This window comes from Cupressus sempervirens, chromosome 4 (genome assembly GCF_028749045.1).
Source record: "Cupressus sempervirens isolate cs-2001-9-10 chromosome 4, ASM2874904v1, whole genome shotgun sequence".
NCBI classification, from domain to species: Eukaryota; Viridiplantae; Streptophyta; class Pinopsida; order Cupressales; family Cupressaceae; genus Cupressus; species Cupressus sempervirens.
The window spans coordinates 852,836,631-852,858,841 of record NC_143121.1 but is presented as its reverse complement, the minus strand read 5'-3'; the positions used below and the strand labels follow the sequence as shown (position 1 = coordinate 852,858,841).

The 22,211-nt window shown below is 36.9% G+C and overlaps 1 protein-coding gene across 1 annotated transcript; it reads left to right on the top strand.

Annotated features, from left to right (window-relative positions):
* The first annotated feature begins 1,709 nt into the window (after positions 1 to 1,709).
* LOC149564062 (small ribosomal subunit protein cS22-like) lies at positions 1,710 to 16,998 on the top strand. Its single transcript, XM_089827156.1, has 4 exons — positions 1,710 to 2,240; positions 14,826 to 14,927; positions 15,018 to 15,314; positions 16,653 to 16,998. The coding sequence occupies exons 1-4, from the start codon at positions 1,914 to 1,916 to the stop codon at positions 16,689 to 16,691; spliced, it is 765 nt and encodes a 254-aa protein (XP_089683282.1). The 5' UTR covers positions 1,710 to 1,913; the 3' UTR covers positions 16,692 to 16,998.
* Positions 16,999 to 22,211: the final 5,213 nt, after the last annotated feature.

The window sequence follows — 22,211 nt, the reverse complement described above, 5'->3', positions numbered from 1 at the left end:
GTTTAACACATCAGTATGACAATCAATAAGGTGCTCTTCATCCTAGTTGACTAATTGTTTCTATCCATGGTTAACATTAATATGTTAAAATAATTAAATGAGAGTAATAGTTCAAAGGAGGTGATAAGACTTATCTAAATACTTGTATAGAACCAATCTAAGAAGGACTCAATGCCCTACCTCCCTACCCATGTGAGGGATCTCTATTGAATTGAACCCTCATCTAAAGTAGATCTAGTATAGGGTAAGGATGAAATCTTCATGCTATAAGTTGCTATGCTTATCATATCTTCCCTTCCCACAAATAAGATCCACTATATGATGGATGACTTCTTGTACTCTCTTTGTCAGTTTGATGGAACTCCTAATCATTGCTCCCTTCTTTGCATTGTTGAGAATCAATAAGATCATTAGTGTTTTCTTCCATTTCCCACTATAATTATTATTAGTTTTTCAAATGAACTCAAGTTAATTTTTTTCTACATCTAATGTGCTTTTGGCATTTTCCAGATAAAAAATGTCTAATAATATTCATATTATGCTGTCAAAATTATATAAGCCCTATGTCCTTAATATGCGTGCAATTTATTGTTTCAAGTTTTGGAGATATTAAACCCCCCAACATAACACACATGATATGGTATTGCTTAGCCAATAAAGCCCTCCTGCTTTATCCTCTTGCTATGGGGCTACATCTACATCTTCCCCATTTTTCTTAGGCCTCAATGAGGCAACTTTAGATAACTTAGCTCCCTTTGTTTTTATGAAACAAAAGAGCTCTTCCTCTTTTACAAACTCTACACAATTCTCAAATTTCTTTTTGTCGACCCAATTCTTGATAGAATCCTTCAACCATTTAGAATGGGATTCCTCATCAAAGGTTTCAATAATCTTGGATTTTTTATTTGGTTTTCAATTTTGTATAGAGTAGTTCTAAGGGGTCAACGTTTTCTTCTAGTTGATAATAAGTAGGATGAACCCCTCATGGAGAATGGGTAATTTGGGTTTTTTTTCAATTCCAATAGATGGAAAACTCTAACGAAATTGAGATGTAGGAAGACAAGGGTACAAACAATTTTTATTGGAAATGATTCAACAAAGCTCCAACGAAGTTAAGAGGTAGAAAGAGAAGGGTCCAAGCATTTTGTATTAAAAATGATTCAACAAAGCTCCAAAGAAGTTGAAAGGTAGGAAGACAAGGGTACAAGTAATTTGTATTAGAAATGATTCAACAATGTAAAATGATAATTGCAAATGTTCTCAAACCAACCCTCTAGGTCTGCATACCCCATTATCAATGATTGATGACCAAATGAGTTTGATAATAGTTTGAAGAAAATCTACATTGTTTCTTCATTGGCTTTCTTGTCTTCAAAACATTTCCTCAAATGAAAATTTAAGATTATTATAATATCTTATATTACATGCATTCTTATGAAACATCCTAAAAATTTAATGCATCTTTTTTAAATTAATAAATTCACACATATGATAGTTAAAAACTAACTAAAAATCTATTATATAAAAGGAAAAAAATTTAAAAACTAAAAAAAAAAATTTGACGATTTGATATTTTTAAATTTTGCATAATTACTAAATCATTAAGTTTTACGAATACTACGAATACTTATAGTAGTGTAACCAACAACAACAAAAAATCAATAAACTATGTTTTGTACCTATGGAAATAAATTTCATTACCTTGACACCTCTACACACTCGTAGAAGTACAAATCTATATCCTCAGCGAATTAATATGGTAATTGTTCGGTCTCTCAATTTCGTTCTCCACTTTAGTTCGTTCCCAATGCAATCGAACTAATTTTAAGGAAATCGACCTACTTATCACGTAGTTTCTGATGTAGTGGATTAAAAAGCATTTGCCAATTTCCAGAGCCTCTATCGAATGAACGATGGCAGCTGCATTCTTATCCATAACCCCTGACGCTTCTGCTCACACCCATATGCCTAAGCAATTTTCAACTCCCAAATTTATTTTCGCTTCTCGTCTCTCATTTACTTCAATCCCAAGTACATCTCATTTTCGTCCTTTATCTACATTGCATCATAAGAAGGTCCTCAGAATCACAGCACAAGTTCAAGTTCAGGAGGCCTCAGTATCTGGCAAGCAGAAACAAGAGTTTGAAAGGAAACTCTATGTGGGCAATATCCCTAGGACCTGTACCAATGAGGAGCTTGCTAAAATCTTTGCCGAATGTGGCACTGTTGAAAAAGCAGAGGTATCTTCCTCTTCAATTTTTTTTTCACTATGCCTGTAAATGATAGATTAGATTCCCAGCAGGAAATCAACATATGCAGTTTTATAAAAGGTCATCGACAAACCATATCAAATCTTAAAACAAGTATTGAACCAAATCTGGGTAGTTCATATTAGTTAAGGGCTGTCAATACCTTAGAAAGGGTTTGAATTCCAGATCACCATGTTCAATGTTCAAAAGGCTTCTTTTTTTCTATTTTATAGGTTGTTTGTCATTAAATCAGCGAGCTTTCAATACAATGGCATTTGTCCCGTCAATATTGAATTGAATTTGTGATTTGACAAAATGATAATTTCGAGATATCAATAAAAAATGAGCATGTATGGATTAAAAAAAGATGATCACTCTCATTCTTTCTGTTTTGATTCCTTTGTGAATCAACACCAAGTTTACTAAATGAATTTTGCCCCTTGACATTATTTTTGTAATGATTCCTCTATGTGGAGAATTTCTTTTATTACATTTTGATGTTTATCTTTTCTTACCGATTCTGTAAACAGTAGGTTCAAAACAAATGCTTGTTCTATCATAATTTTGGAGCATATGTGGGTGTATAAAGCATTTTGGAAATAAGTCCCATTCAAACTTTGAGAATGACACCATGAAGGGAGTTATGGGGATTATACCAGACGATGCTGCACTACAAAATTGGGAGCTATTTACAACAAAACAATGCCATGAAAAACTAAACTCTCCACTCCAATTATTCAAGATTCTGCATTTAAAGATATCACTCGATAATTTTTGGGAAGAAATAGTATCACTGCACATTGCTTGCCATTTGTCTGGACATCTCCTGAATAATTCAGCTTGTCCACATATCTGTTTTCTTCTGGGCTGGAGTTGATGAGACAGGTTTCTAGCCTACTGGAGATTATTTGAAATTTGACCTTTTTGAATTATCCTACACATGGAGTCTGAGTAGAAGAGTCATAAGTCAGAGCACATGGTCTTCTTATTTCCCGGACCAGCAAATGCCCAAGGTGGCTTAAGAAAAAGACCTAGTCTTTAGGACTTAGGAGTCACAACTGTGAGTTGCATTTGGCATAGCAAAGTTAAGTCGGAGTGTACTGACATGACCCTTCAGGATACGTGAATTAGTGGAAAGTGTTGGTGTTGCCTTAAGGCAAGGACATGTGAGGATCCCTAGTTCTTGATGAAACTTATTAGGTCTGCATAATCAATGGAGCTTCTATCCCACCAACATTAACGACATCCTAGTGGTTTAAGCCCAAGGGAACGAACATAATGCCAGTTGTGTGCCTGCCTGCCTGGTGGAACTGATGGAGAGCCAACCCTAGATAAAAACCTGTGAAGATCCTCAGTTCTCACCCAATCTTATTATGCATGCTAAGAGAAAAAAAATCATCATCATAAGGATATTCTGTTGGTTCCATGCAGATGGACCTAATGCCTGTTGTGTGCATAGAAAGAGGTCACAAGTACAAGAGCTGCCAAGAGTAGAGACATGATGAATTGTAGGGTAGTTAACTCATCTTTTCTACCTGTTGTAATTATCTCATATTCTTCAAGTAATCAAGATTTTCATAACTCAAGTTTATGGAATTAAAATACCTGTGAACAGCCTTCTAATTTTGACAACAAAAGATGATGTAGTTAAAAGGTTTTTTGGAATAGGCAAATTGTCAAATTTGGCCCATTCCCAACATAATAACAAATAAAGACTAAGACTGCTTCATACCCACAAATGGGAGTGCAAATAGACTAATCAAGTTGATGAAACCAAAGAAGAACTCGAGCTAAAGAGCACTCAAAACAGAAACAAAGCTACTGCAACACAGAAACTGAAAAATCAGCCACCAACCAGGACATGGATGGTTTGGATAGGGGTAGGCTCCACAGTAGGGGTAACCCTATTGGAAGCTACGGTAGCAAGGTTGGAATAACAAAAGATTTGTCATGATTTTGCCAAATAAAGTAAGCATCAGGATCTCTTCTCTTTCTGACCCACTTTTTGAGACTGAACCTCCTTGGAGCATCAGACTTGGAGGAAGAGAACCCAGCCACCGTATGGCCAAGCATGTTGCAACAAAAATATCTGAAAGGAAGGCCTTCATAAATTAAGAATTGGGTCCAAGTGCCATTTGAGGAATGAATAAATCATAAGAACGGAATGTTGCACCAGCTTTGAGATGTTGATGATGGCATAAACCCTAGTGTATCTGCAAAGTGGAGCCATCGAATCTGAATCCAGCATAACAACGGAGCCAATCTGCTCAATCATATCCTTAATGAGCACCGGATGCCGCATGATCAAAATAATATTATATAATATGATCCACATGGGAGCAGTAGATACAACAATGGCTGGAGGATCAAAAAAGGATATCAAGAGGTGATAATAAGGTCCGACTTTCCAAAGAATCAAGGGCCATTCTGTGTCACAAAAACACAATCTTCAACAGAGGCATAGTGGAGCAGGAAAAATTCAAAATTGGGAATAGACATTTTGCACGAGGTAACCTTCATCCACTTGATAAATTGGTCAATCTGCAGTCACTGACACATGTAGCGAATGAGAAGGAAATGGCACTTGAAATAGGCAGGCAAAAAAAAATCAATGCTTGAATCTGAAATGTGGAAAGTGGCAGGTTCATTATCCAACTGCACCATAGAATCCCCTATCGAGCAAGTTTGCAATACTGTCAGGATTTTGGGAAGACCAGAGTCTGTGAGGCTGGAAGGAGGATTGTGCAGTACATTAGGGCAATCCCTGAGTACCTGCATACGACAAAATGCACTGCAAAGATGAAAAAGATTGATCCGATTCCTGCATCCATTAGCAAAAGGGGGCCGAAGCTTGAATGTTGACAGGATCAGACTGAGGAGACAGGATGGAAAACTCCTTGGAAGCCCTAAGCATCTCTGTATTTAGGTTGGGCTTTTTCTGCCCACCTGAGTGGTGAAGGGAAGCACCCTTCCTGTCAGTGGACAAAGATTTCTTGTGTTTGGTGACAAGAGCTTCTGCCAAGTTTGTCCAGTCCTGAAGCAAACCCTTGCAATGCGTGCCATCTCCCAAACTACTTCGCTCATCACTTGCTGCCATAAACCCTTTTCTGTGGGTGAAGGCTTCTTAGTGCATCTCTGGTTCTCTATTTATAGGCAGATATGGGGGATACTCAAAAGATTTACTCTTAGTTGTTATTTAGAAATCAGTGATCCCTTCCTAAAGTAACTTTTCTTGGGATTCAAAAAGTGTTCTTGAAAATTACAGTTGAGTATCATTGAAAAGATTCTAAATGCTATATTCCATGTAGTTTCTGGGACAAGGGATCACAGGGGATGGCAATTACAAAATAGATTATAGAAGTCTAGCAATTTGCAGATTGTAATACACTATTTTCTTTTAATTTTGTGCAGGTTATGATCAGACTTATGTTCTTGAAGGAATCGGTATTTTAATAGCAATGGAATGTAAGTTTAGATCTGAGAATATAATTGATCTCTAAGTCTGCAAGTGCCGAACTTCAAATGAGAGAACATTTATTGATTTGCAATGTCTCTCTTGGTTTTTCAGTATTGGTATAAGTGTAGTCTCCAAGAGACATGCCACAAGGGGACATGTCTCCACAATGTGAAGCCATGTCCGCTCATGGCATGGCTCTTCATTTAAGCAAAAAACATTTAACATAACCCTGATTGGGTTATTTAACACTTAACCAATTTTAGTCTTGCAAATTGCCGATGTGCATAAAGGTGAATAGATCATTTGCTCGATCCAAATCATGTTTCAATATTAGTATACTTAATCATTACTTGATTGATTCTATGCATGTATAAGATCATTACTCGGTCTATGCCAAGAGAAGGTGAATAATATTATAATCTGCTGTTACAGATTTCAGTATACTTAATCTAATGCATAGAGTTTTGATTGAATGCAAGAACGGTTGTTTTCTCTCCAAGGTATTTGAAATGACTATTCTTATTGAGCACAAGAACTTTGTATGTATGTAAATAGTGAACTGACATACATACATACATACATGCACATATGTATGTAATCAATACAAGCAATCATCCTTGTATCTTATTAACACTCCCTTCCTACCTAGGGAAGATAATGAAGTATAAATCAATGGAGATATCGCTTAACTCGTGATATCAAAGGATATAAAGAACATCAAGTCACATGACATTCTTCTTATATCTTAGTTATGTTATGTGCACTGACATCAAGTCTCATGATGTCTACCATAACATGTCATGGCATATTCACAGATATTACATCACATAATATCCAACATGATTATCTCATAAAGAACATAATGATCTACAACTGATATTAAGTCTCATGATATTTATCAAAATGTCCAAGAGATGCAAACTATCATGACATGTCTACGAATATCAAGTCACATGATACTCATGATGATAGTGAACATTGTAAAGTCATCACCTTACAATGTTGAATACAAGTGTATATTTTCTGAAAGATTGTCACCATGTAATTATGTACACAGGAGGCCCATAAAGTCATAGAGTCACACATATGACAAAAGAGTGTGTATATATATATATATATATATATATATATATATCAGTATTACCAGCCTCAGACTCGGTTATGCCCAGATTGGTCTCGGACTTGGTATTTGTAGCCAGACTAGCCAAGGATTCCACAAATTTAAAAAACTCATGAAATCCAAAGATTTTTAAGGATTTTAAGTTTTTTTCATGCATCATTTAGCCAATGAACATCAAATACACAATAATTGAGATAAATAGAAGCTACTTTGCACACATATACAATTTTTCATAGATCACGTAAGTATAAATTCAAATTTTTGAAAAAAACTAGTTAAAGTTAAACTGAATAACATAATAGAAATCTGAAACATAGTGTAATTGTCAAATGTCTACAATATCCATGGAGTATGCAATCCATGGAATCAAAAGTTCAAATCATATATCAAAAGAAAGGCTCATAGTAGTCTATGTCTTCCTACGAGTACACCTAAGATGGGTTATGGAAGACTTCGGAGCCATCCTCTCTCCTTGTGTCTGCGGTTGAACCTCAGTGACATGCTCATCACAATCATCCTCATCCTCATAATCCTCATAATCAGAGTTGAATTCATCACTCTCGGCCTCAAGGTCTTGCACTGGGTCTCCTCGTGCTCTAGCCTCCTCCACTGCAATCCTCACTGTCAGATCCCAAAACCTCTATACTCTTCCCTCAACTCTTCTTTCTCTGTTCTTTGTGTTTGTAAGTGATAGAGTAACCTTTGTAGGTCTTACTCATGCTTAACATACCAAAAAAATAAAAAATTTAAATTTTTTTTTGGGTCATTTCTAGAGGCTGCCCACCAACCGAGTCAGGTTGACAAAACTCAACGAGTCAGCCAAGACTCGGCCAAGACTTGGCCAAGTCCGAGGCAAGAGGCCATTGGCCTCGTTTTGCTTGGCTTGCCTCGGGACTCGCCGAGTCTAGCAAGGACTCGCCGAGTCTAGCAAGGACTCCCCGAGTCCTGTAGTACTAATATATATATATATATATATATTAGTACAAAAACAATTTTGAGACTTGGTCTCAATAACTTACATTTCAACCATACCAAGTTTCTTTCTTGAAGTGTTCAACTTCAACTCTAGAGAGAGGCTTGGTGATAATGTTTGTTGTTTGATCGCTTGTACTAATATACTCCAACTGGATCACATTCCTTTCTACCATATCTCTCACATAGTCATAAGGAATCTCTATATGCTTAGATCAATCATGGAAAATTGGATTCATTGAGAGCTTAATACAACTCTGATTATTGCAATTGATAATAGTAGGTTTCAAGGGCTCATCAAATAGTCCCACACTCAACTTTCAAAGACATACTGCTTCTCTAGCCCCATAGAGGCTGCAATGTATTTGGTTTCTTTTGAAATTTGTGCTACTGAAGACTGTTGCCTACTTATCCAAGAAATCATGGTTGATCCCAAATTGAAACAACATCCTGCTTTTCTAATTAGTCGCACTTCCAGCCCAATCTGAATTAGAGTATCCATGTAGATCTAGGTCAACTTTTCCATATTTGAGACGATATCCAATAGTACCTTGAAGGTACCTCAATATATGTTTTGCAAGAACAAGGTGTATCTTTCGTGGTTCGCACATGAACTGGCTCAAGTCATTTAGTGCATAGCAAAAATCTAGTCGAGTGTTAACCATGTACATTAGTGATCCAATTCTCTATCTATAAAGAGTGGGATCTACAAATCTAGATTTTGTTGCAGCCTCTTTTAACTTATGTAAAGTTGGTTTCCATGGGTGTAGACATCAGTCTACAATTTAACATTAGAATGTCAATAGTGTATTTTCCTTGATTCAAAAAAATAACATCAGATTTTTGCTAGACTTCCAAACCAAGGAAGTAGTGTAAAATGCCCAAGTCCATGTTGAATTCTGAGGCCAAGTCCTTGTTACATTGAAAAATAAGGCGATCTTCTGTAATTAGCAGGTCATCAACATATAGGATTAGTATTAACATATCGTCTTTAATAATTTTAAAATAGAGATTTGGGTCTACATCATTCTTTGTAAACCCTAGTCCCATAAGATAGCTGTCAATCCTTTCATACTAGGCTCAGGGAGCCTGTTTAAGTCCGTATAGGGCTTTCTTCAGTTTGCGTACTTGTGAAGCTGCATCAAGAAACACAAAACCTTCAGGTTGTTTTAAATAAAATTCTTCTTGATAGTCCAAATCAAGAATGTAGTTTTCACATCCATTTGGTATATCTTCTAGCCCTTTGCTGCTGCAATAGCTATGACTGCTATAACAGAAGTAATAGGGAAATTAGTGCAAATGTCTCCTTGCAATCAATACCTTCCTTTTCAGAGAACCCTCTGGCAACAAAACGCGATTTGTGTTTCTCTATACTGCCATCTGCAGCATGTTTGATTTTGAAGAGCCATTTGGAAGAGACAACATATTTCTCTTTAGGTCTAGGTATCATATCTCTCACATCATTTTTAAAAATTGATTGATACTCTTCTGTTATGGCATTTTTCCATACTAGATGTTTGAGAGTTTCTGTTACACTAGTAGGTTTTGAGTTAATGATTCTTCTCATTAAGGTCACATAGCTTGAGAATCTGTTAGGCCTCTTACTTTCTCTGAAGGTTCTTTTGGGTGTTGCAAAGTTTTCAGCTTTTTTAATCATCTTTCTAGCCCAAAATGGTCTTTTCTTGTTATTCTTTTGATTTTCCTCTTGATACTCCCTGTGATTCTTAGGAGCAGTTTGGATATCATTTGTGGTTTCTTCTGGGTACTTCCTCTGAAACTCATGAGTGGTGTCCTCCATATCTTTAGATGAATCCTGAATTTCTAACTCATTATAGCTCTTTGCCCTTTTGAAGGCAACATCTTCCTCAAGGATGACATCTCTACTCAATTATATTTGTCTTTGCCCTAGTATGTATATCCTATAGGCTTTTGAGGTTTCACTATAGCCTACAAAAATTCCTTTATTTCCAGAAGGCTCTAATTTTGACCTTTTCTCTTTTGGCAGATGGATATAAATAGGATGACCAAATAGGATGACCAAATATTCTTAGGTTGCTTATGTCAAGTTTTGTACTCGTAAAAGCCTCTTTAGGAGTTTTGATATTAAGATGTGAGTGGGGACATATGTTTTGAATGTAAACAACTACTCTAGATGCTCTTACCCGAAAATGAGGTATCTTTGTTTTGATCATAGATCATTGATTGGCTACCCGGTTTTGTTGAGGATTATAGGGTACAATAAACTCTCTCTTTTCCAACATTAACACCAAATTCTTTAAATTTTTTTGAAGTGTATTCTTTTCTATTGTTTAATTTTCTTTCTAGAAGAGTTTTTTGTTAGGGCTTTGAACTCTTTGAACCTTTTAAGGATCTCTTCTGACTCTTTATACTTAAGGAAATAGATCTAGGTCTTTCTCTAGAGAAGTCATCCACAACAATTACATAATATAGGAACCCTCCCATGGAAGGGGCAAACATGGGTCCACATAAGTCAAAGTGGTCTAATTCTAATATATTTTTGGTTCTACTTAAACTATTATGAAAAGTTCCCTTAGTGTTTTTCCCTAAGGCACACCCCTTGCATATCCTACTATGAGTTTTATTTACTTTGGGCAATCTTGTTACTAATTTTTCCATGGAGGTTAGGGCGCAAAAGTGAATATGCCCTAACCTTCGATGCCAGATCTCATTGGAGTCAAAAGTCTCATGGATGAGGGCTTGTTTTGTCTCAGTGCAAAGTTTGTATAGGTATCCTTGCCTTATACACCTATGATTTTAGCTTTCTTATATGTAGAATTCTTTGACCATGCCAAAACCTTCCCATCCATGAAGGTGACCCTATATTTGTTGTTTTCTAGGATAGATACAGATACTAGATTTCTCTTAATTCTGGGTACAAATAGTACATCAGTCAATTGAATAGAGATACCTGATTCCAATTTGATGGTACAAGTTCCCACCCCTTTTACTAGATGTGCAGAATCATCCCCTATGGTTACTTCTTCATCAATTTCTTACACCATAGTGTCTAGGTGTTCTTTGAATTTTGTGATGTGCCTTGATGATCCACTATTAACCACCAAAGTGTTAAATTTGTTTGATACGTGATTTGATAGTGCGGAGTAGAATACAAACTTCTCAGAATCATCTTCTGTATTTGTTTTTCCAACCTTAGCAAAAGATGCTTGTTTATTTGTCCTGTCATGGAACTTGACAGCATAGTGTCCATATTGATCACATTTGAAACATTGAACTTGAGAAACATCTTTCCTCTACTTGAATGAGCCCTTTCCATGAAAGTTCTGTTTTCTTTTGAAATTCTTCTTCTTACCTTTCTTATGAGAATTTGTATTTAAGATATGAATATCCTCATCTATAGATTTTTGTTTGTTTCTTTTTTGACATCTGTCTAGCTTCTTCTTGTAGGCACTCAAATCTCAACTGATCAAATTTTGGAAGTTTTCATCTTGCACTTATTCCTTGAATGAATGACTCCCATGAACTTGGTAGGCCACCTAAGGCTATTAGAGTCAACTCTTTGCTATCAATTTCATATCCAACAACTGATAGTAGATCCCTGAGCTCAGTTATTCTCATGAAGTATGCATTGATGGATTCTCCTTTGTTCATGCTTATGTGATTGATTTGCCTCTTCAATGCAAGCATTCTACTAGTGTTGTTTATTTCAAATGTGCTTTCAAGGGAGTTGAACATAAGGTATGAAGTCTCCTATTTGGCCAATATAGGTACTATCTGGTCCCTAACTGCATCTACTATTAATTTTATGGCTTTTTCGTTATTCTGAATCCATTGGGATTTTTCTGGTTCATGCTCAGGTTTAGCTTCTTGTACTTATTTTCTTTTAGTATTATCATAATTCTTAACTTCCATTATGTGAAGTTATTTGCACCTTCAAGACAATCCTCAAATCTGATCATGTTTGACATTTTGAAGAATTGAATGCGACTGCAATATCGAGGTGAGTAATTTGATATTTCAAATTAAATTTTGGATCTTTCTTAACAAGGCTCTAATACCATGTAATGTAATTAAACTTATCAACTTGGTAGATGTCTAGCAATTTGCAGATTGTAATATACTAATTTCTTTGATTTGTTGCAGGTTATGAACAGACTTATGTTCTTGAAGGAATCAGTATTTAAATAGCAATGGAATAGAAGTTTAGATCTGAGAATATAATTGATCGATAAGTCTGCAAGTGCTGAACTCCAAATGAGAGAGCATTTATTGATTTGCGATGTCTCTCTTGGTCTTTCTTTATTGGTATAAGTATAGTCTCCAAGAGACATGTCATGAGGGGACATGTCTTCACAATGTGGAGCCATGTCTGCTCATGGCATGGCTCTTCATTGAAACAAAGAACATTTAACATAACCCTGATCGGGTTAGTTAACACTTAACCAATTTTAATCTTGGAAAAATCGCCGATCTGCATAAAGGTGAATAGATCATTTGCTCGATCCAAATCATGTTTCAATATTAGTATACTCAATCATTACTTGATTGATTCTATGCATGTATAAGATCATTACTCATTCTATGCCAAGAGAAGGTGAGTAATACTATAATCTGCTGCTACAGATTTCAGTATACTTAATCTGATGCACAGAATTTCAATTGAATGCAAGAATGATTGTTTTGTCTCCAAGTTATTAGGATTGATAATTCTTATTGAGCACAAGAACTGTATGTGTATATGTATGTCAATTTACATAGTGAATTGGCATACATTCATGAATGCACATATTTATATAATCAATACAAGCAATCATCCTTGTATCTGACTGAAGCTACTATGTATCAACATGGGGAAATTTAAAACTGATAGGAAATTGCAATTATTGAATGCCCTGGAGATCCATGTAACATAACACTAGAGCTGAATTAAGAATTCACATCTCAATTGTCATACAAATTTACAAACTTTCATCGCTCTTGTTGTTAATGAGTATATTTTATATAAAAGTTATAAAACATGAGGCTACGAGTTACAACCACAAAATGACGAGACCAGTTAGAAATTGAAAAGTGTGCAACTGAATAAAATGACAAAGAAAGTGATCAGCAATGTTGTTACAAAATGTAAAAATGTCGCTGAACATTTTTTATCTCATAAATTTCACGTTACTTTTCATTTAAAGGGAAATAGCGACATTAGCATGGGTATGAATGATGTGAATTTTCATTCTTTTCTTTCTTCATTCATTTGGGCTCCGTTACCAATATCATATTCATAATTTAATGAATATTCTCTGTAGACATTTCTTCAAATGCATGTAGGGGGGAAATAAAGCCATTGTGATATTGCTCTTAGGATTCAATTGTGTAGTTTTTTGAGTCAAAACTCTTGACCCATGTTTCACAAGTAGTGATTCACATGAACCAATCTCTCATGAGAATGGAAGGAACACTTAGCACTCATTGCATCTAAGTGATGCTCACAGAGGTGAAGCACCAAGACTTCTTGGGAGGTCACCTGTCCTAGTACTACTCCAGCTCAAGTGCGCTTGATTACGGATTTTCTCCATATTTAAACCCACTCAACTTGCAAACCCATTTGCAAAACCTTCAGCAAGTGTTGTGCCTTATGAACCATTCATTAGAAAGCTCTTTAAGCTCATCGATTGATAAATATGAATTTCCCTATTTCGTAATTGTCATCCCCTGCCATCCCTGTCCCAAAAACACATGAAATATAGCTTTTAGAATCTTTTAATGATAACAGTAATTTTCAAGAACACTTTTAAAGTCCCTAGTATTGTTGCTTTGGGAAGTGATTACCTTTTTGCAGAGTTGCCGTAAACTCCTCTATCCTTCCTTGGGCGCTCGTATCCCTATATCCAATTTGGAAATGTATCCGATATTGCTTGAATACATGTCAAATATTGTACACATGTCTGCATAAAAAAGTTTGATTTTCCAACCATGCCAAATACTATGGGATTTGATTTTTTTAAAGATTTGACGTAAATCTTCCCAAGTTTGATTTAAAAAAAACTTTATTAAAGCAATTTAAAAAAAAAGGTTTAAACAAAACCTGCACCAAATGAGAAAGACAAATAAAATGTTTTCTATTTCAGCGACCCACTTTTTGGGTTATCTTCTAATTCAACTCTACTATGTTTACATATTGTGCAGTGTTAAATTAACTTATAAATATTTATGTGTCAATATTGCTTTTGAAGTAATAAAAATCTCCTAAACTATGTTAAATATATGTGTATGTTTTATTTATTAATGTTGTGTCTGGCCGTATCCATATTGGTGGTCTTTAAAAATGGCCGTCTCCGTACCCAATACCATATTGGTATTTATATCCGTATCCGTATCCATGCAGCTTTGCTTATTTGTAAATAACAACTATGAGTAAAACCATTATCAGTAAAACAAATGGCAGTGAATTATAACACATGTAATGCAGTTGTACATATTTATGTAGATCAGTCTGGATTTGTATAACAGTTATACTCCTTTTTTTTTGTGGTCTTTAAAAACTTATAAAACTAGACTCTTTGCAGGCTGGCCTATAGGGATGGCTTGCCATTTCTGGCATGTTTGGGGAACATCTTGGTGTCCCCATGGCTGTCTTGGAGACAGCTAGTCATCCCCTGCCATTTCTGAGGCATACCAGAATTTTTTCCTAAAATAAATATTGTGGGAGACAACCCGAGGGATGGTTCCTATCCATTTCTGATGTGGGAATCAGTGGAAGCCAATATAAGAGTACCATGATAAAGAGAATTCCAAGTAATTTGTCGATGGCTGAGGGGATGCATCCCCATGAAACATAGGCTAAAAGTTAACATTGCAATGGTTTCAAGGAACTCAAGTTTTCATTTTGTGTTGCTTTATTGTTTAGTTGTAATTACAACTTCGCTGCTATGAACTTTTTTCTAAGAGTGATACAATGTTGTAGCTAGGAAGATGCATTTCCATTTATTATAAAATTAAATACTGGATTATCATTAAACTCACTTTTGCCTTCTTGTATTTTCCATGTGCACAGGTTATGTATGATAAGTATAGTAGGAGAAGTCGGCGTTTTGGTTTCGTGACAATGAGCACTGTGGAGGATGCTCAAGCAGCTGTTGAAAAGCTGAATGGAACTGTGAGTCATCTTAGATCTGTTGCCAAGAAAGCTAAATTGCTAAGTCTGTATCTTCTTGTTGACATAAAGTTGTGCATGTTGTAAATCCAGGAAATAGGTGGACGTGAAATTAAGGTAAATGTTACAGAGAAACCCTTGGATATATCCACTTTAAATCAGTTGACAGAAGAAGTCCCATTCATTGAAAGCCCATATAAAATATACGTTGGTAATCTGGCAAAGACTGTAACCAGTGAAACCCTGAAAAAGAAATTTGCAGAGAAGGGGAATGTTTTAGATGCAAAAGTTATCTGCATACCGCAAACAAGAAAGTCATGCGGCTATGGATTTGTTTCTTTTCCATCAGAAGCTGACATGGAGGCTGCTATTTCCTCATTCAGTAATGCGGTGAGCTTTCAAAGTCCTTAACCTTGCACTTGTAAGAATCAAGTTTATGTTTTTTGGACTAATCAATGAATTTGAATCTTGAATCACATATTAGTGATACAATACATAAGAGCAAAGAGACCCCTCACATGTTTCACTGCATTTAACTTTACAAGGTTGCTGATAAGTGCTGCAAACCCATTAGCCATTTCAATGCCAGCCATCCTTCACCATACATAAGAATCAAATGTCAAAAATCTTTGAATTGAGTTTTGTCTTAAAAAAAGGCAATAACTCAATAACTTAGCCAGTGCTAAAACTGCACTGTTTGTCTGTTTGTTACTATTTGTAAATTTGAGTTGTCTTTCAAAAATTATAATAACTATCAATAACATGATCAGCACCATATCTGCACTGTCTGTCTGTTTATTACTATCTTGTGCTTGATCACAAATTTTGAGGAAAATGGATGCAAGTTGCACTACTGCCAAACTTATGTATTTATGGAAAAGTGGACCTAGTTCCCTAGTTATCCTTTTTTGTGTAATAAACTATCATTCCAATTTCATTCTGATGATTTGATCTAGCTTTGTGCAAAGGTTTCCCCCTACCTCCGATTGAGTTCAATCCTAAGCTTGACCTTCTTGTGACCTGAAGATCCATTTGAAGCCACAATGCAAGTTTTGGAGAAAATCTGTGGTACAGCTGATTTTTTCTGAAATCCATGGCACCGCAAAATGATTTTCATGTAGGACTGTTATAGATGGCCTTTGGATTTCCAATTCCTAGTTTTGGCCTATTGTTTCCAATATCAGCACCTTGAGGGATTATTTTCAAATAATATTGTATTGTCATACCAAAATTTTGGTGGAATTTCAGCTAATTGGTGCATTCAAATTGATTTTGCATTCATCTGTTTCACACAGTTGCCATTAGCGATCTAGTTGATCAGGCAAATTCATACACTAGCGTTCTTCCCTCTGCATCCGCTTGTGCCCATCTGCAGCCCTTACATCTCTTCATCTTTCTAATTCAAAATTTACTGCAAGTTTTATAGATGGAAAAATCCAGAGGTTGTATGCTAGGAGTTAGTCAAGTGGGGAGAGTGTCTTACTATTGATTGATGGGTTGAGAGAGAGTAGGGGAGTGGGAAAAAGAAGAAAGAGGGGGAGGTAGAGGTGTGGGAGATAGAGATGATTTTCCGGATACCTTATATGAGCGATTCATCTAGTTGAAAAGGATATTTTCTAATCTTTTGTTATTTACAAAATATGGCTTTCCTAAAAACATATTAAAAAATGGCTTTCCTAAGTTTTGATTTGAGTTATTGAATCTGATCGTTCATTTTACTTGGTGTAGGAACTAGAAGGAAAACGAATGAGAGTGAATGTTGCATGAAGAGTCAACCACAAATTGTAACTATTCACAAGGAGTGCCATGTCTGAGTATCTGTTCATGGCATGGACTTTGAAGTATGCTCTATGGAGTGTGCTTTATGAGGTAATATAAGTTTGAGAAAATTAAGGCAATTCTGCATCTGCCCTTTTGATTGTGGGGCATGTATGACATTTATTCTTTTAAGGATGCAGTCAGAAGCAAATAACTGATGTATATCCTACCTTTCCATCATGTCTGATGTGAAATTTTGGGCATTATATTCATTTCATGAGTATTTTAATGGACTCTGGGCAGAAATTATGTGGAATTGCTTGGTATTTACTCTTTAGTATAGTGGATTATAGGTATCTCCCTCAATTTATTGTACGACATAGCTATGCTAGATTTTTTACTTTCACATTGATGGATTGCACAACATCCCCTTAAATTTATCCATGTGTAATTTAGTAATTTACAGTAGTATTTAATTGCATATTGGAGCCTTGTCTAGGATTTGTTTCTGGCTGGATTTCTGACCCTGTTTTTCTTAATGGTTGATACTTAACTCAATCTTCAATAAAGCAGTATATTTTGTGCCGTGATAAGCACTGCCTGTTGATGCATTTGGTTTTTAGCTCCAGTTGTTTTATTGTGAGTTGTGTCCTAAAAAACATGGGAGCTGCTTATGATCAGTGTTAAAGGAATGATGAGTTTCATAATTGAACATTTTTCTTAACCTGTGTTTATAGTTCTCTTAAACGATTTACTAAACCATGTGCATAATACAATTGTTCATGCTTGCAATAATGCAACATAAAGTAGAACTAACAAGAGGATGGTATACAAAATAGAACTGAAGTTTAGGACACCTAGGAAATGAAAATTTTAAGACTGATTAGTGGAGTCAAGGACTGCAGTAATATTCCTTCATTTATGAAACCTGTTCTAAGATAATTCACTTGGTCTTTCAAGGGCGGACCACATTAGGAGCTTCTTGATGAATATGACGTGGTTCAGTCCTTTCTCGCCTTTTTAAATTTTTTTCTTTTGAAATCTTAAAAATGGTTATATGATTTTGGATGAACGTAGTTCCACAGCAAATGCAAAATTATTTTGATATCTTATTAAGCAAGCACAAAGAACATCAATTATCAACTCTGACAAATATTCACCTAGGGTTTGATTGCTCATGGGGAAACCTAAAGGATTGACATTTATGATCATTTGGCTTGTCATAGTCTATGCTTGTATCCACTCTTTCTGATATGTAGCCATTGTGTACTGTGATTATACCTTTCTTTTGTAGTCTTTGCTGCCTAAGATTTGACCATGAAGTATGTAAAGCAAGTTCTTCATAAGCACGCTCAATAAAGTGGTGGTATCTTGCATGCATGCTTAGGAGGGGCACCGGCTATGGTGCAACATATTTGCATCGGTTGCATGTCATGTCCATACATATTGGCATGGTCATCGCTAAGTGATGGATCCCTTTCCTATCTGTTCTCCCTTCTTGCTCTGTTTGGAGGAGGACATAGTGAAAGACATTGTGGATGTTTCCGACAATCTTTTAGATCATGTTGTGATTTGTTCTTTTTAGGGCCTATTGTGAGTCTTTAAGATTTGCATGCATGGATCTCCAGAGAGGGGGAGCCTATTTTATTAGGTATGGTCCATATTTTTTCTATTAGAGTAAATAATTAATTATTAATTATTTATTCTATTACTTAAGCTTACTTAGGTAAATGCATTTATTTAATATTTTGTATTTAATGCATGTAGTGGTTAGTTGTTGACAACACGGGAGTTTGTTCCCTTCTAGCATGTTCCACCTTTTGTGGATATGTGTTGAGTTGTCATCTTTATCTTCTACCACCTTCCAGCTTGTTCTACAAGCTTCCACGAGCTCTTTATATTCGGGCTCTCTCATTGTAACACATTATCACTTCTCATTATAAATACATTTTCATTGTGTTTCAATATCTTGTGGTCTCTCATGTCCGTTTAGGGTTTTACCCTTGCTCCATGCTCTTCCTCTCCTTGGCTTCTCTTTGACAGGTTCTCACATGCAGGTGATCTTGGGCGTCTTCAGAGTTGGCTTTCATCAACTCCAACATGGTATCAGAGACTTCCTGCTGCTGCTTCGTTGAAGAATTTTGAAACCGTGATTTGAAGTCACAAACCTTAGTTTGTTTGTGCATTTTTTCTTCAACTCAGGGGATCAGTGAATTTTTGAAGCACATTGGGGCCAAACGGACAATCACCATTGGATCTAGAAGACCGTTTGCAGTTAGGATTCATATAAAGCTTTTCGATTTTGGAGACAGAGCTTCGGGAGGCAAAATTTTTTTGCCCGCCAGCCCTTCCGTACGGTCATATGGATGATCTCGGCGATTATATATATATATATATAATTTGTGCGCACCGCTGGGCGGCCACCGCCGCGCCACCCAGCGGCCGCTGCCACGTAGCTCGCCGGTCACTGCCACTAGCAGCGCTGCCGCAGAGCCGTTGCGGCTCGTCCACCGCCCGCGGACCACCCCGGTGGTGCCGCTCTGCCGGAAGAAGCCACCACTACAGCCACCTCAGCCTCTGTGCTCCGCTCGGCCTGCCGCCACCCTGCTCCGCCTGCGTGCCTGCTCTGTCATCTTTTTGCACGGTTGGCAGCACCAGTCAGCAGTCCGGTCAGCAGCGACAGTTGCCTGGTCAAACATTCTGCGCGTGACACGTGGCAAGATGCCACGTGGACCCTGCCATGTCACTCGTACCTGCCACGTGGCGTCCATGTGGCACTGCCACGTGGCTTCTTCTTTTTGCGGCGATGGCTTGCAAGCCGTCAATTTTAATGACGTGACTTGCTGACGTCAGCATGATGTCATCCTTGCATCAACATCCTCCTTGCACCTCTCCTTTAGGTTCTGTTTTAGAGCTACTATTGGTTTTTTGGCCATAACTTGAGCATACAGACGTATTTTTCCGATCTGAAAGAAGCATTGAAAAGCCGGTTCCGAGACGGAGACATTGGTGCAGATATTTTTAGGTTTTGATGTTTTTTCATTGTTCGTTTTTTCAGTTGAAGTCCGTAGTTGTGTTTTTTACTCCGACAAGCATATCTTTTGCGTTCGATGTCATTTTTTTGAAAACTTTATATTTTTGGAAAGTTGGTTCTGTCACCTTTCCAGAAATGTGGTCCTTTTCTTCAATTTTTGGCCCATGCTCTTTCTATCATAGTTTTGGCATTTTTGCTATATGGTGGATATCTTGAGTGTTTTAGGCCCGAGGATCATTTTCCTGGCATGGTTTCCTTTGTTTTAGGCTGTACTTTGTTTTGTTGCAGCTTGTTTTTAGTTTTGATCATTGTAGCTATCATTTTGGAGCACTTTTTTGTATCGCACTGAGATAAAGTGCCACTTTTGCATTCTGGGAGTCATGAACGTTGTTTTGAGTCAGTTGTATATACACTATTTTCATAAAGCACCATGGGGGGGATAGTTGTTTGTTGTTTTAGGCATTCTCCATTTGTCAAGTGAGTGTCCCTTCCACGACATTAGCCCACGCAGAGTCAGTTTGACCGTGTCTTTATAGGTGTCTGTACCTCTTTTCCTCTCTCGTCCTTCTTGGTTCGTTTGCAGGAGACTTTGGCCCACCTTCTTAGTTGCCTGTCATCACACCCCGTCTGCATTAAGAGGGGGGTTATGCTATTGTTCTAATGTATCCGTGGTTCGATGGTTCGATAGTGTGAACTATGTATTCAGTGGTTGATCCTATGTACAAGGTGATTGCAGTGGCTGGCTACCTATGCATTTCGGTGAGATGGATCATCTACCATATAGACATGCTCGGTTCGTGCTTTTTTTTCCATGGAGGTTCTTCAGATCAACAATTTGACAGATTTGCGGCTTCTTCATGCTTCAGTGATGCTTCTTCATGATCACTCATTGTTCCTGTTTTAGGGGACATTCCCCTAGTTGGAGACTTCTTCAGTTCTTCACTAGGTTACCTCTTTTTGGGGGAGGGTTTTTCCTACGTAGTTTTTTCTCTTTCCCCATTTTTAGAGGTTGCATTTTATTGCATTGTACTTGGGTACCTAAAATGGCCTCGTTGTCGGGACCCATTCTGCATTCATCTTAGTTTTGTGAGCTTAAGACATTTCCCTAAGTTGCACTTAAGGGGGGGTGTTAGAGTAAATAATTAATTATTTATTATTTATTCTATTACTTAAGCTTACTTAGGTAAATGCATTTATTTAATATTTTGTATTTAATGCATGTAGTGGTTAGTTGTTGACAACACGGGAGTTTGTTCCCTTCTAAGATGTTCCACCTTTTGTGGATATGTGCTGAGTTGTCATCCTTATCTTCTACCACCTTCCAGCTTGTTCTACAAGCTTCCATGAGCTTTTTATATTCGAGCTCTCTCATTGTAACACATTATCACTTCTCATTGTAAATACATTTTCATTGTGTTTCAATATCTTGTGGTCTCTCGTGTTCATTTAGGGTTTTACCCTTGCTCCATGCTCTTCCTCTCCTTGGCTTCTCTTTGACAGGTTCTCACATGCAGGTGATCTTGGGCGTCTTCGAAGTTAGCTTTCATCAACTCCAACATTTCCCATGACCAAGGTTTTTTCTATAGCTAAGTTTGATGACACTAAGGATTGAAAGAAGATACATTGTGGCCCTTCTTTTGCTCGGTCAACTCAACACCACCTGTTGATGGTGAAATCTTGGCACCTTGATTTCTCCCCTCCTACTGAATCTTTTACCAAGTTTTCAATTTGGGTTAGGCTTCCTTACCTTTTCATCATTGGGTTGATTCCCTATTGGAAGTTATGGATGAAGCGATTGATGAGTTCTTGATGGTTGATGAAGACTCATCAGATATCTTGCATTCCACTTACATGAGAATCCTTGTTGAGGTGGATATTTCTAATGGTTTTCCTGAGAAAATTAAAGTTGAGCTTCCTTATGGGAGTTGGGTTCGGACTTTGGACTATGAAGGTATTCCCTTCAAATGTAGAAAATGCTACAACACTAGGCATTCAGTGGCTCAATGAAAAAAAGGCTTCTTCTAAACATTATACTATTGCTAAGAAGGTTGCACAGGTTTCCCCCACTATTGCGCATGTTCCTACTATTCCTACTTTCACTGATGCTAGTAGTGTTGTTGTGGGTAGTGTGGTGGCTAGTTTGGATGTTGTTTTTGGTGGTACTAGCACTGGTTAAGTTCCTATAGGGTATGCTGGTAATTTCTCCTGGTTGCCCTATTATCACTATTGGCCTTCAATCTTCAAATGTTTCCTTTGATTTCCCTGGTGCTATTGTGGGTTCCCTTGTGCTGGTGGAGGTTGTTTGTGTTGGGGTTTCTAATAGTGTTGATTCTGTTGCTATTTTGCCTTATGCTAGATTTGTAGTTGCTAGCTCTATCCATGTTTCGATTCCTGGATCTGCTACAATAGATAGTCTTATTCTGAATTTGCAAGAGGCATTTTCATTGGTTGAGGAGGGGTAGATCCTAGTTACCGAAAAACATCATAAGAAATCC